This window comes from Rhinolophus ferrumequinum, chromosome 21, assembly GCF_004115265.2.
Source record: "Rhinolophus ferrumequinum isolate MPI-CBG mRhiFer1 chromosome 21, mRhiFer1_v1.p, whole genome shotgun sequence".
Classification (NCBI taxonomy): domain Eukaryota; kingdom Metazoa; phylum Chordata; class Mammalia; order Chiroptera; family Rhinolophidae; genus Rhinolophus; species Rhinolophus ferrumequinum.
The window spans coordinates 50,658,911-50,676,379 of record NC_046304.1 but is presented as its reverse complement, the minus strand read 5'-3'; the positions used below and the strand labels follow the sequence as shown (position 1 = coordinate 50,676,379).

The following is a 17,469-nucleotide window of genomic DNA, read 5'->3' as shown; positions in this document are numbered from 1 at the left end:
CCCTCTGTCCTGCTCCCCAGGGCCCTGCCACTCCATCAAGGCAGCACAGGGCACAGAAAAGACTGGATGCGGGGTCAGGAATCCCTGCCATGGCTCAGTGACACTGGTGAGGTGCTTGGCCTCTCCAGCCTTCCTGTCTTCATCTGTAAAACGGGACGGCCTTACTCTGCTCAGCCTTCAAGAGGTGAGGACAGGGCTTCCTAGGACAGCCCTCTGTGCAGAAGGCTAACCTCACTGGGCTGCCCCTCACATCCCTTACCTGGCATTTGAAGTTTTTCAGGAACTCGACCCCCACCTGGTCTTCCCTCTCAAAGCCCGGAGCCTTCTTATAGCTGCCAGGGGCGAGGCCGGCCTCCCCAGGGAAGACGATACCTTCCAGGCTTGGGGGCTTCCTGGTGGAGGCTGGAGGGGAGCTACGGAGGTTGGATGGGCTGCCTAGACTGCTGTTTCTACAGAGGAGCTGCAGAGATGGAAGGGAGTGGGCTGGTGGGCAAAACGCAGGCGGGGGCACTGTCTACCTTCCAAGCCCCGCAGAGACGGCTTCTTCAGCATGGGGCTCAGTTCCATTGTCATCTGCCAATGGGCAGCAAAATCCACCCAGGGGACCCAGAACCTCGTGAGGGAAGTGTGTGCGTGTGTGCGTGTGTGTGTGTGTGGTGACAGAACGCTTTGTCCCTTCTACCAGCTCACCCCAGACTGACTAACACAGGCTATAGGGACACCACCCCCCATCTGCCACCAGCTTTTGACAGAGAAGAACCCTGGGGCTGAAAGGGCAGAACCAGGGCCTTTTCCAAGGCCAAATACCAGGGCCTCCTCCCCAAACACAGGACGGGGGTCGGGGACATGAGAGGCAGGTGTTGGCTCCTGGGTAGGCATGGTGCCCACCCAGCCCCTGGACAGACACGTACGGCGCTGAGGTCAGGGGCATGCGGGCTGGAGGGGCTCACGGGCACCGAGTCTCCGGCAGCAGATGGCATGTATAAGACGGGACCCGGCTGGGTGGGGCTGGACACCGCTGAGGAAGGCTGCAGGTCATCACTGAGGGGTGGCTCTGCAAGAGACAGGGGAAGGGTGTCAGCAGGCTCCTGAGCCACAAATGCATCTGGGTCTCTTTCAAAGGAGACCACGCATCCCTCCTGTACATAAAGGAAAAGCTCCCACCTTCTTTCTATTACTATCGTACACTGAGCACTTCCTAGGTGCCAGGCAATTTGTATTCACTGTGAATCTTCTCAGTGACTAGAGGACGTTAAGTCCCATCATGGTCTCCATTTTATAGATAAGGAAAACTGAGGCTGAGAGAGGCAAGGGAAATCTCCCAAGAGGACACAGCTAGGAAACAGAAGAGCTGGGCTTTGAGACCTGATCTGTGCGACTCCAAGGCCTTCAATGGCTTCTCTGTGTTGCCTCCCTCAGTGGTTCCAGTGCCCAGGGCTGGGGACCACCTCTGTGCCAATAACATGCTGTCCCCTCCCAGGACCCTCAGGGTACTTTTCATTCTAATCCCAGAGAGAAGGCCTGAGCCTGGGAAGGGGTGAAGGACAGCCAGAGCAGTGTCTTGGGGTGGACACAGGTTGCAACTTGAGCTCCGTCTGAGATCGGCAGTGGTGGCCTGGAGTGCAATGTGGATGACAGTCAGGCTGCGCTGTCCCACACGGTGGCCACAAGTGACACATGGCTGGTGCACACTCAGAATATGGCTGCTCTGAACTGAATTGTGCAGCAGCTATTCAAATATATACCAGATTTCAACAACAGTTTGAAAAAAAGAAAGTAAAATGTCTTGATTGTTTATATAGATTATTTTTGAAATGATACTGTTTTATATTGGATTAAGTAAAAATAGATTGTTAAAATTAATTTAGCCTGTTTCTTTTGCTTTTTTAAAAATGCAGTTACTAGAATATCTAAAATAATATAAGGGGGTTGCATTATATTTTGATTGGACAGCTCTGTGCTTAGCGGGCTCAGCAGGATAGAGTGTCAAGTTCAATTAGTGATGTCTGCCGTGGGTGCGGCGGGAGGGCGCTGGGACCTGCCCAGTGAGCTCTGGGAGGGCGCCTTCCCTTGCCTGACGGAGCAGTCCTTGCTCTGTCTCACGACCGTGGAAACTCCAGGGCTTTGAGGCCAGCTCCAGGGAGGTGAGGGGGAAATGGGACTTCCAGTGGGGACAGGGCCATTGCGGGCTGAAACGAGGGTCCATTGCCTGACTGATCCTAAGATGAGGGGGGTGGGGAGGGTGCAGAGGGCACTGCCTCAGGGCAAGGGGCTCAGCATACGTTCTACGTGGGCGAAGGCGCAGAACGGTCCCCGTGGACAGCTGCCCGACTGCTGCATGTCGTTGCACTTGGTGGATTTATAGATCTGGAAGGACAGAGCAGAGCACAGGCAGATCAGGCTTGGGCAGAGAGGGACAGACTGGCATGGGGGCCTTCAGCATGGGTGCGTTTGCTTTCTAATCTCTTCTTTCTCCTCCCCATTCCATGCCACTTCCCTAAGTCTCTCCCTACCAAGTTCTTACTCCTAAAGCAGACACTGTTGTCCCCATGCCAAGGACTCCCTCCCTGCTGGGGGCAAAGGTCCAACTAGCCCTCAAAGGGATCTTCTCCATGCTGCTCTGCACTCAGGGTCTCGGCCAGGGCGGTGACCTCCGAATGTGCCTCTGGGCACGCAGGGAGCCAATATCATAGGCAGCACCTGCCCCCCCAGGGCACACTCAGAGGGATCCATGCTGGGTCTGACTTCCCACCCGCTGTCTTGTCTGCAGCTCGCATAAGATAGTCTCTGTCCGTGTGTCTATCTTGGTGTGTGCTGGCCTCTGTGGAACTGGGGAAGGGACAGTGTGTGCCTCTATAGACCCTATACAAGATCTCGGCACACTGACATGGCTCAGGGCCACACTGTAGGGTCAGTGGGCTGGGGAACTGTGTCAGGGAGGCTGCAGCCACCCTAGACTCTGGCCTGGAACAGGACAACTGTTAGGGCCTTTCTTACTTTTTATATCCGGATGTCACTGGATTGTAAGCACCATGAGTGGTGCAAAACCCAGGATGGCCAGGTCCCCAGGCCCCGTCCATGCCTCAATGTCAGGAGGCCTGGGGGAAACTGGGAGCAGAGGGCTGCTTGGTGAGTGTGGGCTCGGAACTAGAAAAGATGCCAGATTAAGGCTCGGGGCCCCTTTAGGCACTGCCTGTTGGGGAGCCTGTGGCTACAAACCCCTCTTGCAGGATAAAGTCAGGGTGGGCTCTGCCAGCATCTGCCCAGACCCTCCTTTCCTTTCTCCTTGCTCCCCAAGAGGCTATGTTAAGCCACCCACATCCCTCAAAGGGCGCCAGCCCCTGCTCCGAGGCCCACCTCCGGATGGAACTGCTGTTCCGTGCGGGTGTGGCAGTACTGGCAGGCATCTCCATTCTCACACTTGCCGGGATCTCCCCACTCATCCCCGTGTTTTACGTTCGGACATGGAGACGACCTGGTCCAATGAGAGGGTGGGTCAGATGGATGCAGGAGGGGAGATCAGGCTCTGGGGATGCCAACTAGATCCCTGTTTAGGGCCCCTCTCTGGTGTCCCTGCCTCACAGGGCCAGAAGCTGGGCTCTGCTGCTCTGGCTCAGCTGGGCTGCATCACCAAGGACATTGTTTCTGTCCCTCAGCCAGGTCCTCCCACAAGCACTGTGCAGCCCGAGGGGAGCGGAGCTGTAGCCACCACCACATTTTCTACACCATGGCTTGGCCCTAGCAGCTATCCCTCTGGGTCAGAACTGAAGGGGTCTCAGAGATAGTCGGACCCAAGATCCTCATCTCATGCCAGAGGAGGGTCCTGGCAGATCCTATCGTTCAGCCATCCGGACTATCTCCCACCCCCACTCCCTGGTACCTGGGCCATCCTATAATCCCCAGGGCCGGCCTCCCTGAGAGCACAGGGGAAGCAGCCCAGCTGGGACCTCACCCCTGCCGCCCCTCCCTCCCTCGCTGGCCTGCCTGGGCCAAAGGACCTGTACTTGTGTTTCCGGGGGCTCCGCCGCCGGTCCTTGCTGTTGTGGTAGTAGGGACAGGCGTAACCCTGGCGGCACAGCCGTGGGGGCTTCTTGCACGGTTCCGTCTTATAGTTGCCCAGCACATATGCCGTCTCTGCACAGGGGCCAGAGGCAGGGGTCAGGTGGGTGGGGTGGGGGAGGAGGAGAGCCACTGGGAAGGGGTCCAGGAGTTGAGGCTTCTGTGAGAGGTAGGAGCAGAGCCATCTCTTCATGGGCCAATGCCCAGGAGAGAGGTAAGGTGGACACCGTCCTTCACCGGAGACACTCACAGCTCACAGGGTAAAAAGGGCGCTCTTAGGAAGTTCGAGAACACACGTACATGTACTTATAGACGAGCGCAAGTATGTTTGTATGTATGCAAGTCCCCGGGGGATTTGGGGAGCACCTGGGGTAATGGGAGCAGGGCAAGATGCATCTGGGGAAACTCCCCTAGAAGTACCCCTGAACGACGGGGCTGTGGATGGAAGGTGGGACGAGGGGGCAAGCCCCTCCCGGCAGAGGGGGTGGCTTAGGTTGGAGGAGGCCATAGATGGTGGTGAGCCAAGTCCTGAGGGCAGCTATAGGCTGGAGAGGGGTGGGGACAGACACGTGGCAGGAGGGGGCCTGGCCATCTGTGTGGCCACCCTTACCTTGCCAGCGCGGCTCCTCACTGAGGATTTTTTCTATCATGGCGTGGCTTGCGGCCCCAGCCGACTGGCCCTCTATGCTGCCTTCTACTGTGGTCTGGCCGTTCTGCAAAGCCTCCATGGCCTGGAGCTCCCTGGGAGCAGAGGAGAAGACAGAGAGAGCGGGAAGGGGAATGAGAGGGAAGGAGCCAGAGAGCCAGCCCTGCTCTCCACCTGCAGTACTCACTGTGTCAGCAGCCAGGCCCCCACCCCGGCCCACAGCCATCAGCCCAGCGCGGTATCCAGCCCACCTGATGTCGTAGACAGGGGAGCGGAGGTCATGGGGCCCGTGGGCAAAAGCGCAGTGCAGGCCGTTTTTGGTGCAGTTGCCTTTTGAGTCTGTCTCGTGGATGCAGATTCCAGTTTTATAGTAACGCAGGTGGTACCTGCGCTCGGTGTCCCCTGTGGTCCTGTGCAGGAATGGGCACCTGAAACAGGGAAATTGGGGTCACTCACCTTTGCCCCCTTCAGCCTGGGCAACCAGCCCCACTCTTTCCCTATGACCGAAGGCTGCCCTGGTGGTGGGTCAAGGGGAGGCAAGCAGTGAAGAGCCTTGCTGAGGTAGAACCACCCTGCTATGGCCAGTTGGGTGCTGTGGCCTGAGGGGGGCCAACAGGGCCTGGTATTCCCGAAGGCCACTCAGCCGGGGCCGCGGGCCATCCTGAGGAGAAGCTCCAGAGGGGAGCACTCCTGGGGGAACAAATGCTGCCCAGATCGGGGCTTCTAGGAGAGGCATAAGGTCTCATGCCTTGAGTGCCTCATTAGGCTGGGGGAGGGGTCAGCAAGCCTTGACCTCTGAGAAAGAGGGGTGCTGGTGCCGGGTGGTTCAGTGACTCGGGCCCATAGAAGCCCAGCAACGCCTCCCAGCACCATCTCTGCAAAGCTTAACCAAATGACAAGCAGGGTTAATGAACGTCCCCTCTCAGTGATGTTGCCAGGTTTGCCACCTCCCTGGTTGTGTTGTGCCATCTCTTCAGAGTGTTGTGATAAAATATTTAGGGTCAGCGAAGTGGGCAACTGCAGTGGCTCTGTGTCTCTAAACAGCCAGCCTTGCCGGGGACTGCATGAGATGGAGAGGGTGGTGGCGGGCTGTAGAAAGGGTTCTTGTGACCTGCAGGGGACCAAGGAGCCACTTTGGTTCAGATGTGGCCCTTAGGCTTAGCAGAAGACAGGCCTGTGTAGGGTTTCCCAAAAGTGGTGAAAGGAGAAGGCGCCTCCCCCGGAGGCAGGTCCCGGTCATAGGAAGGCGGGCCAGGCTGCAGCAGTCCCCCAAAAGCAGCCCGGGGCTGGCTTCTCAGACTCTGCCTGGTCTATTCTGAGGGCACCTGACCCAGAAGACACAGGGCTCCTCTGAGGGCAGGCTGGGGGCACTCACTCGTCGCCCTCCGGGCACAGGCCTGTAGCCTCGTCGTACTTGGTGCAATAGACGTCGGGGCTGTAGTTGAACGTGCCGTCCCGACGACGGATGGACCGGCGGCGTCGCTGGTTCACAAAGTGCCAGTGGAAGCAGGTGTAGGGCCGGTGCTGCGTGCATTTGTGTTGCACGAAGAGCGGGCACTGCTCCGTGCGGAACTCCTTCAGGTACCTGCAGGGAGAGGCCCCGTGCAGGGTGGGCCGGAAGCGGAGAGTGAAACCCCTCGCTTCCCAGCAAGAAGGGAGCCACCACGTCCCCCAAGGGCCCTGCTTTGGGGTGCTAGTTTCACTGGGACACCGGAAAAGGCCCAGAGCTAAGACTGGACCTAAGCCAGCCCAAAGGGCTGGAATCACAGACCACAAGAGCCCTCAGCGGTTGGCTGTCCGCCATGTGACCAGGGGAAGGTATCAGCAGCGGCTTGGTTCTCTGAGCCCTCCCTGAGGTTTCCCAGGCAGGGAGCTGCAAACGAGAGCATAAGCAGCCTCCAACTTCCTGCAGGGTTCTCTGCTGCCCAGACCTGCCTGCCAAGTCCTGCAGGCCTCACCTGTCCCAGGAGCAGGGCTGGGGCTCCAGGCTGAGGGCCAGGGAGGCTGCTGCTTTGGAGCTGAAAGCCCAGGTCACAAGGCATCCCTCTGTACTGCTGACTCAGGTGACTACTGCCCTGTCTGCCTACCTCCTCCCAGAGACAGTTCCTACCGTGTTTCCCCACAAATAAGACCTAGCCGGACAATCAGTTCTAATGAGTCTTTTGGAGCAAAAATCAATATAAGATACGATATGATATGATATGATATGATATGATATTAAAGACCCGGTCTTATAGTAAAATAAGACCGGGTCTTATATTAATTTTTGCTCCAAAAGATGCATTAGAGCTGATGTTCCGGCTAGGTCTTATTTTCGGAGAAACACGGTAGCACATCCAGGTGTCTGGGAAGGAGCTCATATTGGAAGCATCTGGAGACTCCCTCTCAGCCTGGCCTGCCCCCAATTGTCTCACAATGAGGACCTGCAGCAGTTGGGGCTCTTTACATCCTGACTAACCTGGGGATTTGGAGACTCTGTCCTTTTGGCCTCCTTCCAGGCTTCTTCTCCCTCTTTTGCATGTTAACAGCTAAGACACCCTCAAAGCTCCTCTCCCATGCACCACCCATGGAGGGCCCCAGACCCACTTACCCCTTATACAACTACCATCCATCTGTTTTGGTTCACTCTGTGTGTCCAAGTGGAGGGTTCCGTAGATTTGAACCCACCCCCCAAACCCCCACAGGCAGACAACACAGTTCTCTTTATTCATTCTCTTATGCCCTAACAACGCAGGCAACAAACGGCTTGATAGAGGGCCTTTAATGCCAGAGAGGAGAAGGATGGTCCTGGAAAGCACAGAAGCGAGTGTGGAAGGAGCAACAACCTGACATGAAACAACTGTCCAGGCGTAGAGCAGCTCCTGGAGCTGGAGGACGTGGTGCAAAGGCGAGAGGGTCCAGCCCAGGTCTTTGGCTCATGCCAGGACATTCAGGGCCTTACTAGTCTGGGAATATGGAAAGTGGGGGACAGGTAAGTCCAGGGCTGAGACTTTCCACATAGGTTTTATTTTACGCTAAAATGTGCCGAAAAACCCTCCCAGCCTTGAATTGTGAAGTGCCCAGGTGTGTGGACTGGGAGGGGGCTGGAGCTGGGTGCTCGCTGAAGGACAGAAATAGGGTTTTTAGGGGCAGTGAAGCTTCCAAATAGAGTCCTGCTGTCCATTTAGCACGTATTTATTGAGCACCTACTAAGTGCAGGCATGGTGGTGGGCGCTGACGAAGCACATCCTTGTCCTGAGAAAGCCCATATTTCCCTGGAGACACACCAGTAGCAGGTGGAATCAATCAAGTGTGGAAAAAGTTATGAGGGACGTTTGCTCAGGGTTCTTTGGGAACCCAGAGTAAGGATCCTTGACCCAGGCTGGGGCAGAGGAAGAGGAAAGGGAAAGGGAGGTGCTAGGGGGTGAAGAATGCAGGAAGAGTATTTGAGGTAAAGGGAACCGTAGGACCTTCGAAACAGTACGTCTGGGTGAAGAGCTCCAAGTACCTTTGTGGGATGAGTGGGGTAGGAGAGGAACTGGAAAGTGGAAACGAGGATGAAATGACGTGTAGAAGGAACCATATTTCAGGGATATCATGTCCAGGCCCCAGGTGCATTCTGAGACACCAGGTGCAAACCTGAAAGCCTCCCTCCAGCCCGATGCTCTCCTGTTCCTTTTGGCATTGGAACACAAGGTCTCTCTTCCTGTCACCCTCTGCCTGCTTAGACAGAAAGCTGCACCTCAGGCCAAGTACCAAACCCTGGCACTGAGTTGGGACAGCCATCCCCCAAACTACACTGATCCCTCCTAGGCAGCACACGCTCTGCCTGACTCTGGACCCACTAGGGGACTCACTCAGGTGGGAAATTGGGAGAGCAGGAAGCTAAACCCAGGAGCAGAATGAGTAGTTAGGATTGTCAGATTAAATATAGGACATCCAGGTAAACTAGAACTTCAGATAAACCAAAGATTCCATGGGACATACTTACACTAAAATGTTATTCGTGATTTATCTGAAATTCCAATCTAACTGGCATCCTGTGTTTTTATCTGCTATATATGGCAACCCTAAGAGTGGTGCCTGTCTGCTTGGCGTCAGCGCCTCAGGGAAAACCCAGGAGGCAGTCAGAACTCTGGGATGTGGTCATCCTGACTTTGCAGTCTGTCCTCTTGGAGAAAGAGAAGTCCTGGCGAGCCAGCTTCCTTGGAGGAGCCATGTCCATAGTGCCACATGCGATGGCAGGGGTGCCACAGAAAAGGCCAGACACGGAGGCAACAAATTACCCCATTTTGAGTCTCTTCATTTCCATTCCCACTGCCACAGGTCAGGGACGTGGTTCCTTTTGATAAACTGATCTTGTTTCCAGCCTCTCCCCTGTCCGGTTCATGCTGCACAGTGCTCACTATTCTTCCTAAACCCAATTCTCACTTTCTTAAAAGCCTTTAGCTTCCTCCAGTAGCCACTGGTAAGCACCAACTATTCAGTGTGGCATTCTAGGCCCTACACATCAGGCCCAGTGTACTTTTCCAGCCTCATTTCCCTGGGTTCCTTTCCATTCCAGCCAGTAAAACTGGAGTCCTTGGTGTCTTGCAAATAGAGCTTTAACTTCCCTCCCTACCTTTGCTCATGTGCCCTTCCTTACTTGTAGAAATCTTTCAAGGCTGAATTCAATGATAATGAGTCTTTTGATGCCACCACCTCCATGAAGCCTTCCTTGACCTCTTCCTTCCCCTCCTGCCCTTATCCCCAGCTAAAAGCTATCATCTCTAAGTCTTTACAGCACTTTCTCTAGACATTTCTTACAGCCTGCAATGCATATCAATAATGTGTACATTGTTCTCTACTACTAGATTTATAAAGTCCTTGATAGCAAGCGGGTAAGAACTCAGTACAGTGACAAAGTTTGCTGAATGACTATAACAAGAAATAAAAGCGTCACAGAAAGGGCAAAGTCCACAAAACAATAGTTTCATGATGCTGCCAGCAGGCAGAGCACTGATAGCTGAAAGCCAAATTCTATTCCCTTGCGAAAAGCACCACAGCGCAGGAAACTTGTAACTCAGCAGATGTGGCAGACCGTCCTGCAGAAAAGCCCCTCATGAGAGGAGACAAATGGCCCTATCTAGGCAGGCAGAGCCCACGCTCAACTATAAACAGATGAGACATTTCTAACTTTTGCTTAAGTCATTAATGAAACTTACCATTCACTACCTAGGAACCAAAATGTTTGGTTAGAATTTCTCTTCTCCCTTTCCCACAACAATCTGTGCAAACCGGCAATGCAGTGCCCAGAGGCAGGGAGACCACCACTTAGAAATCACTTGTTTCTATTTTCATGGGTTGAAATGAAACATAAGTCTTTGATGGAAATGCACAACTGTCTCCGTTAAGCTCCAATCCATCTTTCCATTTTAAAGGTTTGAAAGAACAAGATCGAAGAAACTAAATAGGTTAAGATTCACTGTTCAATTCCACGTGCTCTCAGGAAACCCAAGAAGTCCTGGGGTCTAACCGAGGAGGGAAGACTGACAACTATCCTCTCCAAGATCTGGGAGGGCACAGGGCTATAGGACTAAATTCTTCATATTCCCTTCTCCTAGGAATACGTCCACTCAAAAGTAAAAGCCATGAACCTAGACCAGCTTTGCATTAAGAGACCTCAGTGACCTGCTGTGACCAGGCTGAGTCAAGAAACCACTCAGGCCCTGAGCAAATATGATCTGTCAGAGAAGCCACACCTTGGACCAGTAGAAGCGCTGGGCAAAGCTTGGAGGGACACTGCAATTGGTCAGAGCGTCACCTTGACTGAGGGGCAGCTCTTCATTCTTGCCTCACTGGGGCAAGACTTTAAATCAAAACCATGTTTCACTCCTTTTTAGGACATCAAATGAATTATCCTATTAATGGTTTATTTATAAATGTAAAACATGATTATGAAAGTAACATGCCCACTTACAAAAACAATTCGAAAATGGATAAAAGGACAAAATCACCCTTAATACCACCACTAATAATGTTATTAGCCTTTTGGTAAATTTTCTCCCAGTATTTTTACAGACGGCATCAAAATGTATCACACTGCAAAATTGCTTTACAAAACGATGAATACTTTTCTCTAAAAACTTTTAAAATCAAATACGCGTATCCAGTTTTTAAAAATCAAATTATACTTTCAATATTTATTGGATTATCTTTATTTTCCAAAATTCTAAAACACAGCAAAAATCAGACTTGAAATCTAAATCCAATCATTTGCCCCACTAAACCAACAGTGATGACACAGAAAGGGTTAAATTAACAACGCAATTACATCACTCACAAGGTGTTAAATCAAGTGCTCAGCGGCTACCAGCTGAATTCCCAGCTAAACTGTAAATCCTATTCCAAATTATCTCACTTAACAGATTTGTCAGTTTGGCTGATTCATTCTCTTCTGGGGAGGAGTGTAAGAATTTGAACAACCTAAATAAACAGAAAAGTATGAGAGACTGCCTGACAGAAAAACTATGTAAGTGTAGAGGCAATGGGGATGCAGTAGCTGATGCTAATCCGTATCTAGTTCCCCGAGGCTTCTAGAAGTGTTTAGCTAGAAGTGTTTAGCAGGGCCTTACTGACTGCTGCCACTGACCTGCTCTCCTCCCCAACAACATAAATCCTAGAGCAGGGTCAGCAAACTATTTTCGATTTTGAGGGCCACGAGACGAGATTGAGGCTATTTTATGTAGGTACTTACATAACAAGAGAGAAAACAAATTTCCACAAATTTTTTATTGATGAAATTCCAAATATAATAATAATTGGCTACAATTTTTTGTAATACAGGTCTACTACTAAGGATGGATTTGGGGGGGATAACATTTGCCAGGTTGAGGTTCCCTTTCATCAAAATTACTAATGTCCATCTATTAATGCTAATTCTATAAGATTTTATGTATTTAATCTTTGAAAATGTCTTTTCACATATGCGTAACTTTAGGTACTGCCAAATAAATAGTTATCATTCCACAAACATGACTGAGCATATTTGTCTCTTAGAAGACATTTAAGAATCTTGATATTTACCTTTAAACCACTTCCCTTTGAAGGGTTGGTGTAAACTCCTTAGTGGCACAGATAAATGGATTTTGAAATATGCAAATTTCCTTTGCATTCCTATCAAGATGCAAAATCACTGCTAGAACTGTAGTTTGTGTCTGGAAATCATATCCACGGTAAATGTGTGTTAAGAATGGAGACCTGGGGCGGCCGGATGGCTCAGTTGGTTAGAGCTCGAGATCTTAACCAGGTTGCCGGTTCAATTCCCGCATGGGATGGTGGACTGTGCCCCCTGCAATTAAGACTGAAAACGGCGACTGGACATGGAGCTGAGCTGCGACCTCCACAACTAGATTGAAGGACAATGACTTGGAGCTGATGGGTCTTAGAAACACACTGTTCCTCAATTAAAAAAAAATTAATTAATTAAAAAAAATAAAAAAAGAATGGAGACCTAACCTTTGTTTTAACTTTGGACAGCACAGGAAGTGTTTAAGGTAGTTTGACATGACTTATAATTCAAACAACATCAGTTGTCAAAATGATTTTATGGCAATGTAAGGTTTGCATACAAGCGATGTTTTGCCTTGTAATGTTAGGGTGAATTTATTGAGAAACATTATGAAGTCTGCAGCAAAAGCTAATTTTCAAAGCCATTCACTGTTCAATGTGGCCAAGAATGACTCTTCTCATTCAGAAAAGTTTCAACCTCAGCCCTCAACTCAAAAAATTACAAGAAAACTTTACCATTGCTAAGCCACCAAACTGCTGTTGGACAGAATATTCAGCTTCTATTTCTAACAAAAATTCATGAAATCGATGATTAGTCCGCAAGAGGGAGTGGAGTTCAGCACTGATCCTAATGGTTCAGTAACATGATAGACTCAAGTATCTTCTGCAAAGTACCTGCTGCTGAATAATACAATGACTTTAAACACTTTACATTTTCCTAAGCTTTGTAAATTTGTCCAATTAAATCCTTTTCTGCTCCACACATATTCTCACTCATCAGTTGGAACACATAGTAGCAGATTATACTTCAGGTTGTCCTCAATCAGTGTTTCCTTAACTTTTGGGGAACATATTCTCAGCTGTAGTTTTGAGCAGACTATTCACAGAGGCTAATTCTTCCGTCACTTCACACATGGCAGCAACTCCATTAATAGACAACTGGACAGCACCAATAGCATCTGTTGACTCATCAAGAGCTAAGGAAAACCACACGAAGTCATTTGCTTTGTTTTTTAATTGACTACTGATGTTGCTCCCAAAGACTTCAACATTTGGAGTAATTGTTCTTGCCAAAAGGCTAACACTCTTAGACAAGTTTGCTTTTTCTGGACACATTTCAGCTGCTGCAATCAACAAGTTTAATTCAGTATGGGTAAACGGCTTTCATTGCTCAGCTAATAAATGAGCCACTCAGAAACTTACTGCGAGTTGTAGCCTCATTTTTGTGAAGAAATTCTTTGATGAAACTGTACCTTTAAAATTCTCTAATTCTTCTGACTATTGCCTTCCTATGAGTTGGGAATACTGTGACTGCTTAATCTGGTAATGTCGATAGATTCTTTTGGCAGTTTCTTTTTAAAGATAGTTTTGCCATCTAACTAGGTAACAAAATAATCCACACTCCACTGTGCCCTAAAAACATGACATTCCAAGTCCATTTTTCTCTTCCACTCGTTTTGGCATAAGTTGGTATTGGTAATAAAAAATAAATAGAACATTGTGGTATGCTGATACAGAGAGCTGTGGAAACACTGCAAGTTATAAGTGTGTCACTGCAATTTGTAGTGCACTGATCAGGAATGCATAGCGATGCCAGTGCCACGTAGGGTCCCTGTCACAACTACTGAACTCTGCAGTTAGTGTAAGAGCATCCATAGAAATATGTAAATCAATGGGCTTGGGTTCCAAAAGCTTTATTTATGGATGCTGAAATTTGAATTTTCTGTAACTTTCATGTGTCATGACATTCTTTTTCAATAATTAAAAATGTAAAAACCCTTCTTAGGTCATGGGCCATACAAAAGCATGCGGCAGGCTAGATGTGGCACAGAGGCTGTAGTGTGCCAACCTCTGCTCTGAAGAGCTGGTATTCCCAAACATGCCACAGCCTCCTCTCACACCTCCATATTTTTGATGTTGCTCCCTGTGTCTTGATCAGCCTTCTGGCTTATTCTCTGCATGGGGGTTCCCTGACCCTGCGCAGTCCCCTCTTCCATGCTTCCACTGCACCGTGTGAATACAGCTGGAATGGCCCCCACCACAGTTGACTTTAACTGCTTTGTAAGTAGCCATGTCTATTCATTTATGTTCCCCTGAAGAGCCGGCTCGTAGCAGGTGTTCAAGACATGTCTGTCTTGAAAGAAAAAGAAAAAGCATAAAGCATCCCAAGTGGTGCTAGCTAGCCTGGTCCACAGCAGCTATGCACTTGAACCCAGAAAAACAGAGAAGGAACTCTGATCTCTGACTATGATGCTTTTCCTGGCAATTAAGAAAGCAGTAACTTGGGGGTGGCCGGTTAGCTCAGCTGGTTAGAGCGTGGTGCTCTTAACAAGGTTGCTGGTTCAATCCCCACATGGGCCACTGTGAGCTGCACCCTCCACAACTAGATTGAAACAACTACTTGACTTGGAGCTGATGGGTCCTGGAAAAACACACTTAAAAAAGCAAGCAGTAACTTCTCCAGCTACCTTCCCCCCAGGCGGCATAGCCTTGTCCCTCACCCGGGACAGTCAATTTGAGGTCTCCAGCCTCACTTGCTGACAGGTGGGATGGCTTGCTCTGTAACTGCTGCTCAGAATGTGTGCAGATCACTAGACACGTATTCTTTTCTTTCCTCCAACTAAGAAGTATTACAGTCACTACTTGGCGAAAGCTGGGTACAAACTTATGATATATTAAATCAAAGAAAAAAATATAAGGATATGTAGCTGAACTACAAGTTGGTCAACTATATGCAGAAGAAAAAAAATCCAGTATTACTGACTTTAGGGGTTATTTTGGTTTTTCTTTACTGTAACTGTGATTCATTACCTTTAGAATTTAAAAAACAAATTGTTAGGAAAGGAATCCACAATATTCATGACAACTTGACAGGGAACCTATCCTGATTCAAAATTATGTGAAAGATGTATGTTGCTAATCAGGCAGGAGAGTTCCCTAAGTTAAAAGTGAACTGTGGTGAATCTTTTTGTGAAGTGGATGGCTATTAGAATGTCACCCTCTTTATGATTGTAAACTGATTTGGACACGTGTAGCATGGTCAGATGTGAATAAAAAGGCAAACAGGCATGACAACGATGGCCTCTGGAGAAGCACCAGGAAGAGAGGGTACTACAGCTCCAGGCTTGCTCAGGACTAGATGAATCCCATATACATAGTGAGGAGCAATATGTGAGCCCCCAAAGGAGGCGACGGACTGAGCCAACAGAAGACACTCACCCTGGATGCCCCAGAGCCAGGGGGTCACAGGCCACGCGGAGAAACCCACTCCTGGGGACCCTGCCGCTCACCAGTCTCACGCAAGGGGCGCAGAGATCTGGCAACATGACAGATGTGCCCATATCCCTAATAACCACCAATATTCATCTTTATTACAGCTAATCTTATAAAAATTAAATTTCATTTTTTTCAAGCAGTATACACTTTTTATCATGGAAACAGACTCTTAAAATGAAAATAAGTGGTCCTGTTCTTAGTCTTTATTGAAATCTAACTATGATGTGATAGGATGCTGCAACTAGCAAAGGAAAACAAAACAAAAAAAATCCCCAAAAAACCCAGTCATTGTTGACCATTATGTTGTAGGATCCAAAGGCTCTAATGACACTTATCTGTAATCTACTGTTTCCCATATTCATCTTAACCCTACTGGCGACTTTCCTTCCCCATACGTAACTCCTAAAAAGAAATTTAATCAGAGGGCTTGTATTTCATGGCTTATCAAAGACTTCATTTTTAAGTTTGAGAATAAAATATATTTTTAACTTTAAGGAGATTATAAGAGCAGATAAGCAGATTAAGAATACTAAATTACTTATCAAAGTGTGTACGTGTGTGTGTGTGTGTATCTCTTACAATTGGCTAAAAATCTTTTCTCATTTTTGAAGAGCTTTAGGTAAACTGCTAGCAGTTCTAAATTCAATGTTTATAAGGACATTCATATTCTGATTTGACATCACACGTAACCCAGAAACTAAATAACGTTGTAGTAATAACCACACCAGTGGGAGTTCCCAAACAACGACTTTTAAAAAACAAGGCCAAATTAAAGCTACACTTGGTGGTTGGCAGATATTTGGACAATTCTGATAAAGTGATATACAGCTACAGAGATTTGGCTTCCAAATCTTCTGAAGTGGTCCTGGCTTAGAAAATTCTGGCAGAAAAGGAAAGCAAATAAGTATCTAGTGAATTTCTGAGTGTGTCTGAATCTTTAAGGCAGGCCTTGATCCCATAACTGGCTTTTAGCCAAAGAGCAGACATAGTAAGGCCAGTATAGCCTCCGAAATAACAATGACTCTATCCTAACACACAGATACATGCACAGGAACCCACATTACAAGTGCTACAAGCACTTAAGTAAGCAACTGCTTTAAGGTGGGGGAGCCACTCGCTGGCAGATGATTTCAGCCCACTCTTCACTGAGAAGTCGGACACCTGTGAGCTGTCCTGGCCTCAAGAACTAATGGGAGTCATGAACGGTCGAATGTTGGTGCCTAAGCAATCCTATGTGTCCCCGGTTCCTTCTTTCTATAATTGTCCCCTTGACCTAAGGATCCTGGAGCTGATAAAACTGAGGACAGAAAGTTCATGGAGGCATCACTCACGTCACTGATTTTGGAGAATATGTGAGGAATACTGAAACTCTGGTTCATTCCTCCCTGAATTAGGTAACACCTTGACTTGAGTCAAAGTTCTTCCGTACACAGATGGCCTCCAATGTGATGAAACAGTTTAGTATTACATGTAAATCGATGTGTTATTTTGTACACTGTTTTCTGTACAACAAAGTCGTCGGCCCTGGAAGAGTGGATCCGTTTAGAGCCCAACTCCATCATGTAATATCCTGGCAGTCTGATGGAGGCTCTATGAAGAATGGCGACTGGAGTAAAAATGCAAATGGCCAAGGCAGAGAGGAGCGCTCTCTGAAGACAATACTGACCCACGTGTGCCCTATGCACTGAAGAATCTGCTGTGGTGTGGATGTAGCTAAAGTAGGCATTTGATCGCGGCTGGTGAAGGAAGCAGCAATGCAACTGAAAGCAGGAACTTGGGCTTTGCTCAAATACTGGTAAGAACAGTACTCACCCTGTGCTAAGTGCCAGGCACTGTTTTCAGCACTTTATGTAGTCTATTAACTCACTCAATCCTCATAACGACCTCACGGGACAGGTACTATCCATATCCTCGGGAAAGTGACACACAAAGAGGGAAGTCACTTGCTCACGTCCCACAGCTAGTAAGTGGCGGAGCTGGGCTTCCAACCCAGACAGCCTGGCCCTGGAGTCAGTGCTCTTAAACACCTTGCTGACTGTTAACTATGCTTTTCTTAATTGAGCTAAAGGGAAAACAAGAGTAGCAGCAAGTAAGTGACTCTGGAAGCTGTTCAAAATATGTCAGGAAGTTTTTGACAGGCCATAATTACAATACCACAAAATAAGTTACTAAAAATAAAAAAAGAAATGTTAACTTTAACATGCTCTACCGGATATTTAATATTCATTTTATGTATTTAT

General features: G+C 48.7%; 1 protein-coding gene across 5 annotated transcripts in view; it reads right to left on the bottom strand.

Annotated features, from left to right (window-relative positions):
* Positions 1-17,469, bottom strand: part of UNK (unk zinc finger) — a 31,946-nt gene that overhangs the window by 8,105 nt on the left and 6,372 nt on the right. For 3 of the 5 annotated variants that reach the window (XM_033090258.1, XM_033090255.1, XM_033090256.1), the window contains 8 exons: positions 6,081-6,290; positions 4,957-5,133; positions 4,670-4,800; positions 3,999-4,134; positions 3,358-3,475; positions 2,283-2,367; positions 912-1,054; positions 260-460 (listed from right to left, as the gene is read on the bottom strand). In XM_033090258.1, coding sequence (XP_032946149.1) covers positions 260-460; positions 912-1,054; positions 2,283-2,367; positions 3,358-3,475; positions 3,999-4,134; positions 4,670-4,800; positions 4,957-5,133; positions 6,081-6,290 — 1,201 coding nt within the window. The remainder of the gene's footprint in view (positions 1-259; positions 461-911; positions 1,055-2,282; positions 2,368-3,357; positions 3,476-3,998; positions 4,135-4,669; positions 4,801-4,956; positions 5,134-6,080; positions 6,291-17,469) is intronic. The other 2 variants (XM_033090254.1, XM_033090257.1) reach the window with 2 other exon arrangements.